The 12,528-nt window shown below is 46.1% G+C and overlaps 1 protein-coding gene across 4 annotated transcripts in view; it reads left to right on the top strand.

The window, feature by feature from the left end:
* The first annotated feature begins 3,381 nt into the window (after positions 1–3,381).
* The window catches only part of Hlcs (holocarboxylase synthetase (biotin- [propriony-Coenzyme A-carboxylase (ATP-hydrolysing)] ligase)), a 185,934-nt gene continuing 176,787 nt past the window's right edge, over positions 3,382–12,528 (top strand). For 2 of the 4 annotated variants that reach the window (XM_006522852.4, XM_030248921.1), the window contains exon 1: positions 3,382–5,103. In XM_006522852.4, coding sequence (XP_006522915.1) covers positions 4,873–5,103 — 231 coding nt within the window. In that variant the 5' untranslated portion in view covers positions 3,382–4,872. The remainder of the gene's footprint in view (positions 5,104–12,528) is intronic. The other 2 variants (XM_030248920.1, NM_139145.5) reach the window with 2 other exon arrangements.

The raw sequence follows: 12,528 nt of genomic DNA, 5'->3' as shown, positions 1-12,528 counted from the left end.
CATTCTCACCACAGGATAGGCTGGCCTTGAACTCACAGACCACTGCCTGCTTCTGTCTTCCAAGTGTTGGAATTAAAGGTGTATGATACCACATCTGGCTTTCTGGCCCCAATTTTGAAATAGGTTCTTATATGTCAGATAGCTGGCCTTGAACGCCTAGGCTTAAGCTATCTGTGATGGCTTATCCTGTTTGTCAAGTTGACTATATCTAAAACCAACTAAAACCTAGCAGCTGCACACAACTGTGAAGGGTTTTCTTTTCTTTTCTTTCTTTTTTTAAGATTTACTTATTTATTTTATGTATATGAGTACACCATTGCTCTCTTCAGAGACACCAGGAGAAGGCATCATTGGATCCTATTACAGCATTACAGATGGTTGTCAGCCACCATGTGGTTGCTGGGAATTGAACTCAGGACCTCTGGAAGAGCAGTCAGTGCTCTTAACCACTGAGCCATTTCTCCAGCCCATGAAGGTTTTTCTTGATTGGTTTTTTTGGAGGTGAGTACTCGAACTCTAAATCTGGATCTTTTGAGGCTAAAGACTCACCCTGACCCTGGGCCACTCCTTCTGGCGACAGCCCAAAGAGAAGGCCACAGAAGAATTGCTTTTTGACAGCTTGCCCTCTGGCTGACTTGCTTATCTATCCTGTGGCTGAGACACTCCTTCCCTGGTATTAGACCCTACCTTTTCCGGATTCCAGTGTAGACTGCGACATCCTGCTTGTGGACTGAACAACTACTGATCCTTGGCCTTCCCATGAGGAAACAGCCATTGTTGGACTAGCCGGACTACTAGCCTGTTTATTCTGTCAGCTGGGACTGCAGGCAGGTACCACTGTGCCTTGATACATTGTTATTGATGTGGGTTTGAATAGGTTATAAGAAAGTGCTGAATCCAGGCAGTGGTGATACAGGTGGCTCATGCCTTTAATCCCAGCACTTGGGAGGCAGAGGCAGGTGGATTTCTGAGTTTAAGGCCAGCCTGGCCTATAGATTGAGTTTCGGGACAGCCAGGGCTACACAGAGAAACCCTGTCTCGAAAAACCCAAAAAATAAAAAATAAAATAAAATAAAAAGGAAAGAAAAGTAAGAGTTTGAGTCCAGATAATGGTTCTGGAGGCTGGGAGGTCCAAGATGGTGGCACCAGTACCTACTGTGGCCTTTTATGTTCATCATAAGAAGGTGGAGGGTGTCCCATGGGCACACACGGCAAGTGTGCCAGCTCAGGTTTGTACACACCTCTCACGAGTCACACCTATCGCAGCCAGCCACCACCTTGATGACTTAACTATCTTGCACATGCTCTATTTCCAAATGTCAGGGACAGGTTAAATGGCTAGTTTACAGTGTGCGAATTTTGGGGGACACATTCAAACCTTCGAAAAGAGCAGAATATTTTCATGGATCAAAACTTTTAAGATGAAAGGTATCCCTAAACCATAAGGACATAGGGGGAAAAAATCAAACAAGTTTGCACTTTCCTTGAGAAACTAAAATATACATAAAGTGCATATGCCAATATAAATGCCAAAGATAAAGCAACAGAAAGCTCTCAGCCTTAGGCAGTCACGAGCAGTAGACTGTATGCCTAGAGCGAGCAGAGAGCTGCAGTCTGGTGAAATCGGCCGGCCTGTTGGTAGGATTTGCTCTCCCACCCAGCAGCACTGCATGCTTGGAAGTACAGCTGATCTGCTTGGAATTCCCTTTCTCCTGTCTCATGATTCCACACGTGGGTAGAGCCACAGCCTTCCCTGTCTGAGCCTCTCCCGGCCTGCCTTCGGATGATTTTTCCTGTGCTGCATTTTGCTGTAGCACATCAGGTGACATTGGGAGTGTAGGTCTGCGGTAGGACAGTGATTAGCACGTGCAAGGCCTGGGACTCAATTTCTAAACCCAACACTAGAGAGCCAAGCCATCAAATTGTAAAACACCGGTCAGATGATCGACTGGTCACACTGCTTCAAAGGTCATAAGCCAAGGTACTAGAGGTCAGGGCTTTTGTTAATCTTTTGTTTATTTGGTTGCTTTTGAGACAGGTTCTCAAAAAATTCATGACAATCCTCCTGCCTCAGCTTCTTTCTTCCTTCCTTTCTTTTCTTTTCCTTTCTTTCTTTCTTTCTTTCTTTCTTTCTTTCTTTCTTTCTTTCTTTCTCTCTCTCTCTCTCTCTCTCTCTTTCTTTCTTTCTTTCTCTCTCTAATTATTCTTTTGATTCATGATCTTTCAAACTGAACATCCCTCCCTTTTACTTCCTGTCCATCTCCCTATCTGCCCCCTCACTCCCTCTGACTCTATGGTTTTTTCTTATTAATCTTATGTTCACTTCCTGTCAACTGGTTGCTGTTTCCGACTCTTGACCTATTGACTTTGTTTAATCATGTTTACAATATTCAAGAAGAATGTTCTTAGACTAAAGGTGTGTGCTAAGACTGAGCCACACCACAACTAAAAAGAAGGTTTTCCAGTAAATAACACAATCTCGGGGTGTGATCAAATATCCTGAAACAGAGGACAGGATCCTATAGTCCCCTTCAGGGTCACTCTCAATGACCTAAGGATTGTGGCTGCTAAATTCAGCTCCTATCTTAAAGAGAATAAATTACTTATTCTGGATCCAGATATGACTGAATATGGATTTGGGTTGCTCCAAATACAAAGCTCCAGTGTGGTGACAACTTCATGAAGTTTTTATAGTTAACAGAAAGAAAAAAAAAGAAGTCAGACAAGAACAATTTCAAATACTTTTAAGGGAACATGATGATACACGCAAGCTCAGCACTCCAGAAGCAGAGGCAGGAGGGTATGTAAATTCCAGGCCAGGCAGTAGTAGGTGGCTTACACAGGTTCAGGGAGGTGACCATCTCAGAGAGGTATGAAACCCTCCTGCCCTTCTCTTCCCCACATTAGCTATGCATGCTTCTCTTTATTCTGGGTTGTATCCTCTGAGATAATCTGGTAACAGCAAGTTGCTGTTACCAGTGTTGGGTGAGTCTTTCTAGGTCCCAGTTTCTTAAATGGTATTGCACCCCATATGTGGTCATGTGGCTGAATGTGTTGGTCTCTAAGAACCTGTCAACAGTAGAAGGTTTTGGACATAACAACCATAAGCTAACCCCAGTCAAATGCATAATGTGTCAGTGTGTCTGGCAGCACTTGTCCATGTGGTATCCTGACCTCACTATAGCCTGTCTAACACATCTGGGCTTGGCACCCATGATGGCCCTGTGCCAACTTACACAGGAAGTTTTCTGCTCTTACAGAAACTTAATGATTTAATTACAGAAGCAAAGGCTTTCTATATTCTCCTAATGTCATTTGTCAGCATGTATCAAGCTAGTACATATAGCTTTGGGGTGTATCATGTTGGAATGTTTGATTTTCTTTTATTTTTTTCTTATTTTCGTTTTCAAGACAGGGTTTCTCTGTGTAGCCCTGGTTGTCCTGGAACTCACTTTGTAGACCAGGCTGGCCTCGAACTCAGAAATCCACCTGCCTCTGCCTTCCAAGTGCTGGGATTAAAGGCGTGCGCCACCATACCCGGCATGGAATGTTTGATTTTCAAAGCTGCTGCCTGGGTTGAGCTTCATATAAGAAATCTTTAGTAAATTTTGGCTTGAGATTAGCAAGGAATTTCTAGCATTTTCTGAAATGGCCTTAAATATACTTCTGCAGTCTGATACAGATATTTATGCGAGGCGGCGTTCTCGGCACTGATTGTAAAAGTCAAATATTGATCAATTCTGACACACACAGAAGACACCTGTGGTGGTTAGTTTTGTTGTCAGCTTGACACAAGTAGGTTCATCTGGAAATGGGAAACCTCAAGAGACAGTGCCTCCACAAGGCTGGCTTATAGAGCAGGCTGCAGTGCTGCACACCTTAAAAACCTCACTCGGGAGGCAGAGGCAGGAGCTCTGTGAGCTCAAGTCAAGTCAGTCTGCATAGGGAGGGAGCTCCAGGCCAGCCAGAGCTAGGCAGAGAAAGACCAAGGATCAGAAAAAAAAAATACATATATGTTTTATTTTCTTGACTTATGTCGAGCCCAGCCCACCGTGGTTGTACACTTGGGCAATCGATTCTGGGTTATATAAGAAACCTAGCCCAGCAAGCTTCCAATCCGGCTCCCTCCCTGCTTCCAGGGCTCATCACCAGTTCCTGCCTCCAATGTTGCCTTGACTTCATGTCGGGCTACAAGTGGAAGCAGAAATAATCCTTTTCTCCTCAAATACTAGCACAATACTCTACAGTATCAAATATTATTCAGTCTGTATGTGCTCTTTATGTAAAACCAAGCACACTAGTGTGCAGATTTGCCTTCAAGTAACCTAAGAATTATCTTGTAATTTGTTAGGAGACGTTTGATTTATGTAACTACGTTATATAGCTAAACACTGGGGTTGTGAGAAAATTTCTCAGGTGAAAGGGGTGGAAACAGTGAAGCGCTGTTGTAGGGAGCTACTTAAGCCTGAGGTGGGGTGGGTTCTCGTGTGGCCATCTCACAATTCCGACTGGATGGGCAGAAATGAGGGTAGCTTATACACCCACTTGGGGCTGCCATCTTAAGTGGGGACATCAGAGCTAGGCAGAGAAAGAAAAAAGATCGTGTTCCCCCTCTATATATACCATATACATATGGTATTTTCTTGATTTATGCTGGGCTCAGCCTACTGTGGTTGTACACTTGGGCAAGTGATTCTGGGTTATGTAAGAACCCCCTGCCTAGCTCTGGCTTTCCCAGCTGTCATAGCTGGGACCTGATAACGAGGGGGTTGGCTCTGGAACTGAATTGCTAGACACTGGGTGGGAAATCTGAGCATCTGTCTTCTGGTACTGGGAAAAGACGCCGCGGGCGGGGTGGGTACCTAGAGGCAAATGTGTCTGGCACGCGGTGCTGCGCGAATGGCAAGCCTGGCTTTGCAGGGGACAGGGAGCTGGGGATCCAGATTGCAGGGGCAGATGGCAGACTGGCTGCGCGTCCCCGACGCAAGGGCAGCTTTGCGCAGTGCGCATCCCCGCGCGCTGCTCGCCGCGGCCGCCAGGGGGCGCAGCGGGATCTCAGTGCGATCACCCTGCGGAGCGGGCAGCCGCGCTCAGGGCTGCGAGGTAAGCGAGGCGCCGCGGCGGCGGGTGTCGGGGACTCGCCAGCGGGCTGGAGCCGTCGACCAGCAGGATGGCGGGCTGGGGCCGGGGTATCGTCCCAGCACTGCAGCGTGAGTCGGGGCCACAGCCCACAGCGCTGCGAGTGGGGCTTCGGCGCCGGAGGCGGGGCTTCCGGTGGGTCCTCATCCGGGGGCCCTTGGTCCACCACCACTGCGCATGCGTGCAGTCGCGCGACCGGAACTCGCTGGGAAGTGCCTCCCGCCCTCCTGAAAGGAAAAAGCAACTGCGTAGGTTAAAAAAAGAAAAAAAAAAGAAAATCCAAAAACCCTAAATAATGTAAGAGACAACTGATAAATGATCAAAACCATTTCTAGTATATGTCACAGATGAAAGATTAGTGTCCATAATACGTAGATGGATCTTGAAGATTGAGGGTAACGAAAAAGTCAATTTAAAGAGGGGACGGGAATGGCGGACGCGCACCACATGACGTAATGCCTGGTTTCTGCTGGGTGGAAGGATACTCGGTATCTCTCCAAGAGCCAGAGCGCAGCCCGTGCCTTCACCCCGCCGTGGGACTCCGCTAGTCTGAGGGGAAACAGGCTCACACTTCGGAGTAGGTGAAAAGTGGGATCACTCCGGTAGAGGGAACTTTGATGTTGTCCATGCACTTCGTATGTATTTTTCCTGTACCCACTCACCCTTTAGGAACACCGCAGTGGGGGGGCATGTGAAACCTGGTTGCTCAGTGTAGTGGCCTGCAGGGGCACAGCTCTGCAGACAGCGTCAGAGCCAGCACAACAGTAATTGGTTGGATGAATCCGCAATGCAGCACCATTCGGTTGTGCAGAAGAGATGTCATCGGAGAGAGGGGTTTCTAGATTTCACCGGCAAATGGAAGAAAGCTAGGCATACACGAATACTATATAACTATTATTTTTCTGTGAGAAGGGACAACTAGTAAAAACTTCGTATTGTTTTTAATGAAAGAATGAAGGGAAGATTTAAATGAGTTTTGCCATTCTAAAACCTGGGGTTTATCTTTAGCCAAGATTTGTCTATCCTGAGTCAGGACTAGGTTCAGTCCCCAATACCTCTCCCCCCAAAAATAAGAAAATAATTATACTGAAGAAATGAAAAGTGAAAGATCTCTTCAAATACGAAGAAGATTTATGGAAAGCAGGGGGATTGGATAAGCAATGTTTATAAGGAAACAATGTCAGTGAAAGTGGTACCATTATCTTCACTTGTGGTGTCTCTAAATTGTCATTTTTTATTAAAGAAAATAAACCAAAGTGAATCCCAAATATCTCAGACATTTTGTAATACAAACTGTTTTTGCGATATTTGCAAAAATATTTGCAAACTGTTATGAAAGCGTCAGAGTGGGTAGAATACTGCCAGAGGGTTTTGAGTTTGCTGCTCGGTTGACCATCCAATACAGCTGAGGATTACCCAGCCTTTCTGTAGTTTATGAAGACAGGGTTCACAACGAACTGAGATGGGAAATAATAATCTAAAGCTTTCAGCACAAGGGAGAGGCATCTGTTAGGGTCCTGTCTCTCCTTGGTTTGGGATCTTTCTCTCTCCAATACAAAAAAGGTTTTAACTCTATCATTTAGGTCTTTGTCTCCCAGGCATGCCTTAGGAAAGACTTTGTAATTCTGAAGCCCCCCCCCCCTTTTCTCTGTCTCTGTCTCTGTCTCTGTCTCTCTCTCTCTCTCTCTCTCTCTCTCTCTCTGTGTGTGTGTGTGTGTGTGTGTGTGTGTATGAGACAAAGAGAGACAGAGAGAGCACTGTGCCTGTTTGCTGAGTAACCCGGAGGAGGATATCTATCACTCCTGGTCTATCACTCTCCCTTGGGACAGAGTCCCTACTGATCTGGATGACAGCAAGTTCCAGCCACACCCCTTTCTTTTCTCTCCCTGACCCACACAGTGCTGGGGTTTCAGGTGCACATGTGGCTATGCCCAGGTTTTTAGGTGGGTGCTAGGGATTTGAACTTGGGTGTTTGCCCTTGGGCAGCTAGTGTCCTTACCCCAGTCCTGAAGTTTAAAAAACATTATTCATCCCTATTGTGTGTGTGTGTGTATATACAGGTGCTTGTGTTTCCTTGAATATATGCCTGTGTACCCCTTGTGTGGTGCCTGTGGTGAGCAGACATCTCCATGTCTGATCCTTTGGAATTGAGTTATAGACTTGTCAGTTCCAGTATGGGTGTAGAGAATTGAACCCTGGTCTTTTGGATAGAACAGCCAGTTCTCTTAACCACTGAGCCATCATCTCTTCAGCTCCATATCTTTTAAATTGCCACTTGTTTGGGCAAACATAGTATTCAACAATCCCGATACCTGTTGGCCATTTGAACAGGCTGGCCAGGGGTTTTAGAACACCTCTTTGTGTCTGCAACATGTTGTAGTTAGCTACTGCTGCAAAGGCTGGTTGGTGACTGTCTGTGTAAGTATTAACTATTTTGTTTTTTTTTTTTGCTAAATGGTGTGTTATGGTTAGGACTATAAAGTTAGACACCAGAGCAGATTTAATCACAGAAAAATGAATACGCCTACAGTCCTAGCACTAGGAAGTAGAAATGAGAGGATTGGGGCTCAGGGCCAGCCTTGGCTACTTAGGGGATGGCTGTGCTTGTAGGTTTTTTCCCATTTGGCACAAACCTAGATATATCTTGGAAGAGGGGATATGAGACAGTTGCCTCCATAAGATGAGCCTGTAGGCAAGTCTGTGAGGGTACCGTCTCGATCGATTGATGTGGGAGGTACATCTCACCGTGGGTGGTGCCCCCCCCTCCCGCACAGGTGGTCCTGGGTAGCACTGAAAAGCAGGCTGTGCAGCCTGTGGAGAGCAAGCCAGTGAGCAGCCTTCTCTACAGCTGCTGCTTCACTTCCTGTCTCCAGATTCCTGCCTTGAGTTCCTGCCCTGATTTCTCTCAGTGGTGGAGTGTGGCCTGAGGGTTGTAAGCTGAAATAAACCCTGTCCTCCCCAAGTCGCTTTTGGTTGCCTTAGTCAGTTTGTGTCGCTGGATAACAACATGACCAAGGAAACTTCTACAAGGAGACGATCAGTATGGGTCCCGGTCTCTGAGGGTTCGAGTCTGCGATGGCAGAGTGAAGAAATAGTTCCCATTTTGGTCTTCAACTGTGAGGAACTGAGAGAGCACCCAGCATGTGTACACTGGGAATCCCTTCGGTCTTTCTCGTTGTTTGTTTATATATATATATATATATTTGAGACAGGGTTTCTTTGTTCAGCCTTGGCTGTCCTGCAACTCACTATGTAAACCAGGCTGGTCTCTAATTCAGAGATCCCCCTACCACTGCCTCTCAAGTGCTGGGATTGAAGGAGGGCACTGGCCATGGCCCAGCTCTCCAGTCCTTTAAAATCTCAAAGCCCCTTTCCAGTGATTCAAGGCAATGACTCCTGGTCCCGCCCCAAACAATTCACCAATTAGGGACAAAATATTCAAATATATGAGCCTATGGAGGGCACTCTTATTTGAATCTCTACAGTTGTGATGTTTTAACACAGCAATAGAAACCTAACTAGGGCAGAGGCCAACCTGGGAGATGTGAGACACCATTTAAAAAAACAAACCAGAGACCTCAGGTATGCAGGCTCCACAGACCGCCCAGCTCTCTACTCCAGGTTTCTGATGTGAGCTTATGCTAATTTTAGCTTTGGGGTTGCTGCAACCTACCAGCCTGCTAAATTAATACATTCTGAAGGTTCTACCTTCAGTCAAGAGGATAGAAGGATGAACAGCGGAGGTATATGGTAAAAGGTTGTTAAGGTCTGAACAAGCCCGAGCAATCTGGAGTTTTGAGCTGCACCCTTCTAACTACACAATCCTGAAGTCCTGATCAGTCAGTCCAAAGAACTCTCTAGGAACTTCTCTTCTCAGTCTTCGCTATGTAATGTGGACACCAAAGCTAAGAGGGGTCTTGAGCTTAGTCGTTGGTCATGGTCCCATGTAGCAGTTTTCTAAGTAGTGTGTGTGTGTGTTCGTGTGCGTGCGTGCGTATGCACGCATTGCAGGTTTAAGTAAGTCATTAAATTGATTAAATTGAACGATAGTGCTGAGGTCCACAGTCCTCAGTAGGAGAAAAGGGGGCCCCATGGGTTGGAATGACATGTTTTCATTTGGATTTATTTTTAAGCAACTATTTCTAGGAGACTGGGAACAGGGCCACCCATAGGAAAGGGAATTCCCTGGACCCATATCTTTGTTTCTAAATATCATTGTGCCTGAAAAGGAGCCAGCGGTCCTTGGAGAAATGCCTCCTTCAGGGAGAGTGAGAGATGAGCCAGGAATGGCTCCTGCCAGAAAGCACAGAGGTGTCCAGAGAGCTGATGGGGGCACGCACACCAGAGGGCGTGGAGTTTCATTTGTCAAGCCTGGCACCACCTGAGCATGAGAGTGAATGGTGGCAGTACTGGATAATGACACCGAGGAGGAAAGACTTGGAGCCAGGGATGGTTTAGTGGTCAAGCATTTGCTGTGCAGGGTGACACTGGAGTTCAGAGCCCCAGAACCCACATAAAGGCTTCGTGACGTGGTGACGTGGCCGGCCCATTCCAGCCATATCACTGAGCTCTGGATTTGATTGAGAGACCCTGCCTCAGTGAATAAGGTGGAAGAATGATTGAGGATTAGCCACCCTGCGTGCATGCGTACACAGGTGCAAGCACATCCACGTGCATTGATGTGTACACACACACACACACACACACACACACACACACACACACACACGGGAAAAGAAAAAAAAGTCCGCCACTCAAGAGTAAAAGCAAAAGGCAAATGAAATGTAAAATCAGCCAGGTGAGCAGGGTAGAGGATAGAACGGGGGCATTTCTGAGCTGTAGTAGAACAAACCTACGTAACGAGATGCTGGAGGAACAACCCAGTGAGACAGTTGTGGTTGAGACACACAAACAACCATTGGGTGAATGACCAAGGAGTAAACACTACAGTTTCAGAGTGTCACTCCACAATGTTTTATGAAGATTAAAAAGGAATTTGTTGGACACACCTACACCATGAAATTGGGAGTCAGCATGACCAGTGTGGGTTGAACTGTTGTCACGTGCCAAAACTGTACACCCTGAAATGTCATCGTATAGTGAAGAAGGGTCACTGTCTAGAAAAGCTGCTGACCAGCCAGCTGACCAACTCCCTGGAGATTGCCTAAAACCATTCACAAAAGCAGAGCCTTTTTGACCCATCACCACCCCAGCTAAGTCCCAGCTCCCTCTGCAAACCCAGGGAGATTCAGCAACAGGGCTCTGGGGGGACACATTCAAACCACAGCAGATGCAACCTGATAGTCCTGGGAGAATCGTACAGCTGGCAGTCATTAGCTGTGGGGAAATTTAAATCTGAATTCAGTTACTGCAGCATGATTGGGTAAGAGACACGGTCTTAGGAAATACACCCTGATGCTTATGGATGAAGGGTCATGATTTCTGCAGCCGAATCGCAAATCATTCTGGGAAGAAAACATTCTGTAATGTTCTGCATGCACTAACGTTTGCAGAGTGTTTCCTCTGTTGAACGCTTAAAAATGTCCAGCTTAGACGGTTACTCCTTAAAAAATTATTCTTCCTTTGTTACCACTTGTAGGGCAAATGGCTAGCTTATGCCATGCTCTCTGTAAGCTGGTGCGTGCTTTGTACAAAGGAGCCTCGTGTTCCTGGGAACCCTGGAAGTTAGAAATGCCCCTGGCATTATCCTGGGGCTGCTCTGACCTAGATTTAGAGTTTGGGCAATGCGGTGTCTGTAATTAGCTGGAGCGATGCCTCTAGGAGATTTTCCCAAGCAGTACCGTGTGAAGCATTGTGTGCAGAGATTCACCGGTCTCCAAAGCACTTGTGGAAAGCAGTAGAAATCTAAAATCTGAATGGAAGAACAAATAAATATGAAACTCCTGACCTTAAAATAACTGAGTTGAGATCAAAACCCACTGATAATGGAGATTTGGGTCAATGCCAGTATTTGGAAGAGTTTAGTGTTGTCTTCGTGTGAGCATGCAGTGTCACAAGCATATGTCCATCTGTCTTTCCACAATGTCATAATGTATTGAATAGCAATACATTCAAAAGCTGTGTCAAGTTTCTTGGTCGCCACTTCCAAGTAATCCAGGTTTCTTTGGACAGCCGCTGCAGTCTTAGCGTCTATGTTTTTATTTATTTTTATTTTATGTGTTTTGGTGTTTTGCCTGCATATATGTCTATGCACCACATGTGTGCTTGTAGAGGGTGTTGGATCCCCTGGAACTGAAGTCCTATGGTTGTGAGCCACCATGTAGGCGCTAGGAATTGAACCTGGGACCTCTGCAAAGCAGCAAAGCAGCCAATGCCCTTAACTGCTAAGTCATCTTCCAGCTCCTAACAGATGTTTTATTCCAGTCTTAGTTACTAGCTTAACTCTCAAGGCCCTGTGTGTAATTGTACTTCATACTTGTGTGTGTGTGTTGTATGAGTGCCTGTGTTGTGTGTCTGTGTTATATGTGAGAGTGTTGTGTGATTGTTCTATGTGTGTGTTGTATGTGAGTTTGTGTTGTGTGTGTTATATGTGTGAGTGTTGTGTGTGTGTTGTATGTGAGTTTGTTGTGTGTCTGTGAGTGAGAGTGTGTGAGAGTGTGTGTCTGCATGTGTTGTGTTTGTGTCTATTGTGTGTGTGTCTCTGTGTGTGTTGTGTGTGAGTGTCACATTTGTGGGGGAGCACTGCCCTGCACCTCTTCTCTGCTCTCTGACCACTTGTGAATTTTGTATTAGCTACTGTCCACTACAGAAACCTTCTCTGAGCTCTGGGAGCTGCACTAATTTATGGGTGTGAAGTAAGTGTTTGGCGGGAAGTTTCATACTATTTCCATTCAACAGAATAACAGTAAGAGCCTCACTCTTAGGGCTAGTGAGCTTCTAATCATGGCTTCTTGGCTAGATGCACAGCACCGAGTATGCAGTTCCTCCGGTGGGGACTGGCTTAAATCCAATCAGAAAGTGGTTAATTATCTCCATAACATCTGAGTTCACGCATAGGCATATCTTCCCATGCTGCTCCTTATTACAGGGTTTGAAGCTGGGTGTGATTATTCATGGTTTCCCCTATGCAGCCTACAGAGTACCTCTGACACTGAAGCCAGGCTAGCATGGAGTAAACTCACTCGCTGGTCAATACTAACTTGATTTCTCCGTGTCTGGTGACAACTTTGTGTTTTCAGCAGCAGGGTCTTCCTATCAAGTTCTGAGGGGCAGCCAAGAGCATCAGCGATATTTTGTATTATTTTGGAGGTTTCTGGAACACTTCTGGCCAACAACTCAGACAGAGGTATCCAATACCTGGCACTGGGGTTTTTATTTGTTGACTTATGGTTTATGGGTGGGGGAAACCTCCATCCCATCACACACATA

Source organism: Mus musculus, chromosome 16 (assembly GCF_000001635.26).
Source record: "Mus musculus strain C57BL/6J chromosome 16, GRCm38.p6 C57BL/6J".
Taxonomy (NCBI): Eukaryota; Metazoa; Chordata; class Mammalia; order Rodentia; family Muridae; genus Mus; species Mus musculus.
This window is presented reverse-complemented; position numbering and strand designations above follow the sequence as displayed.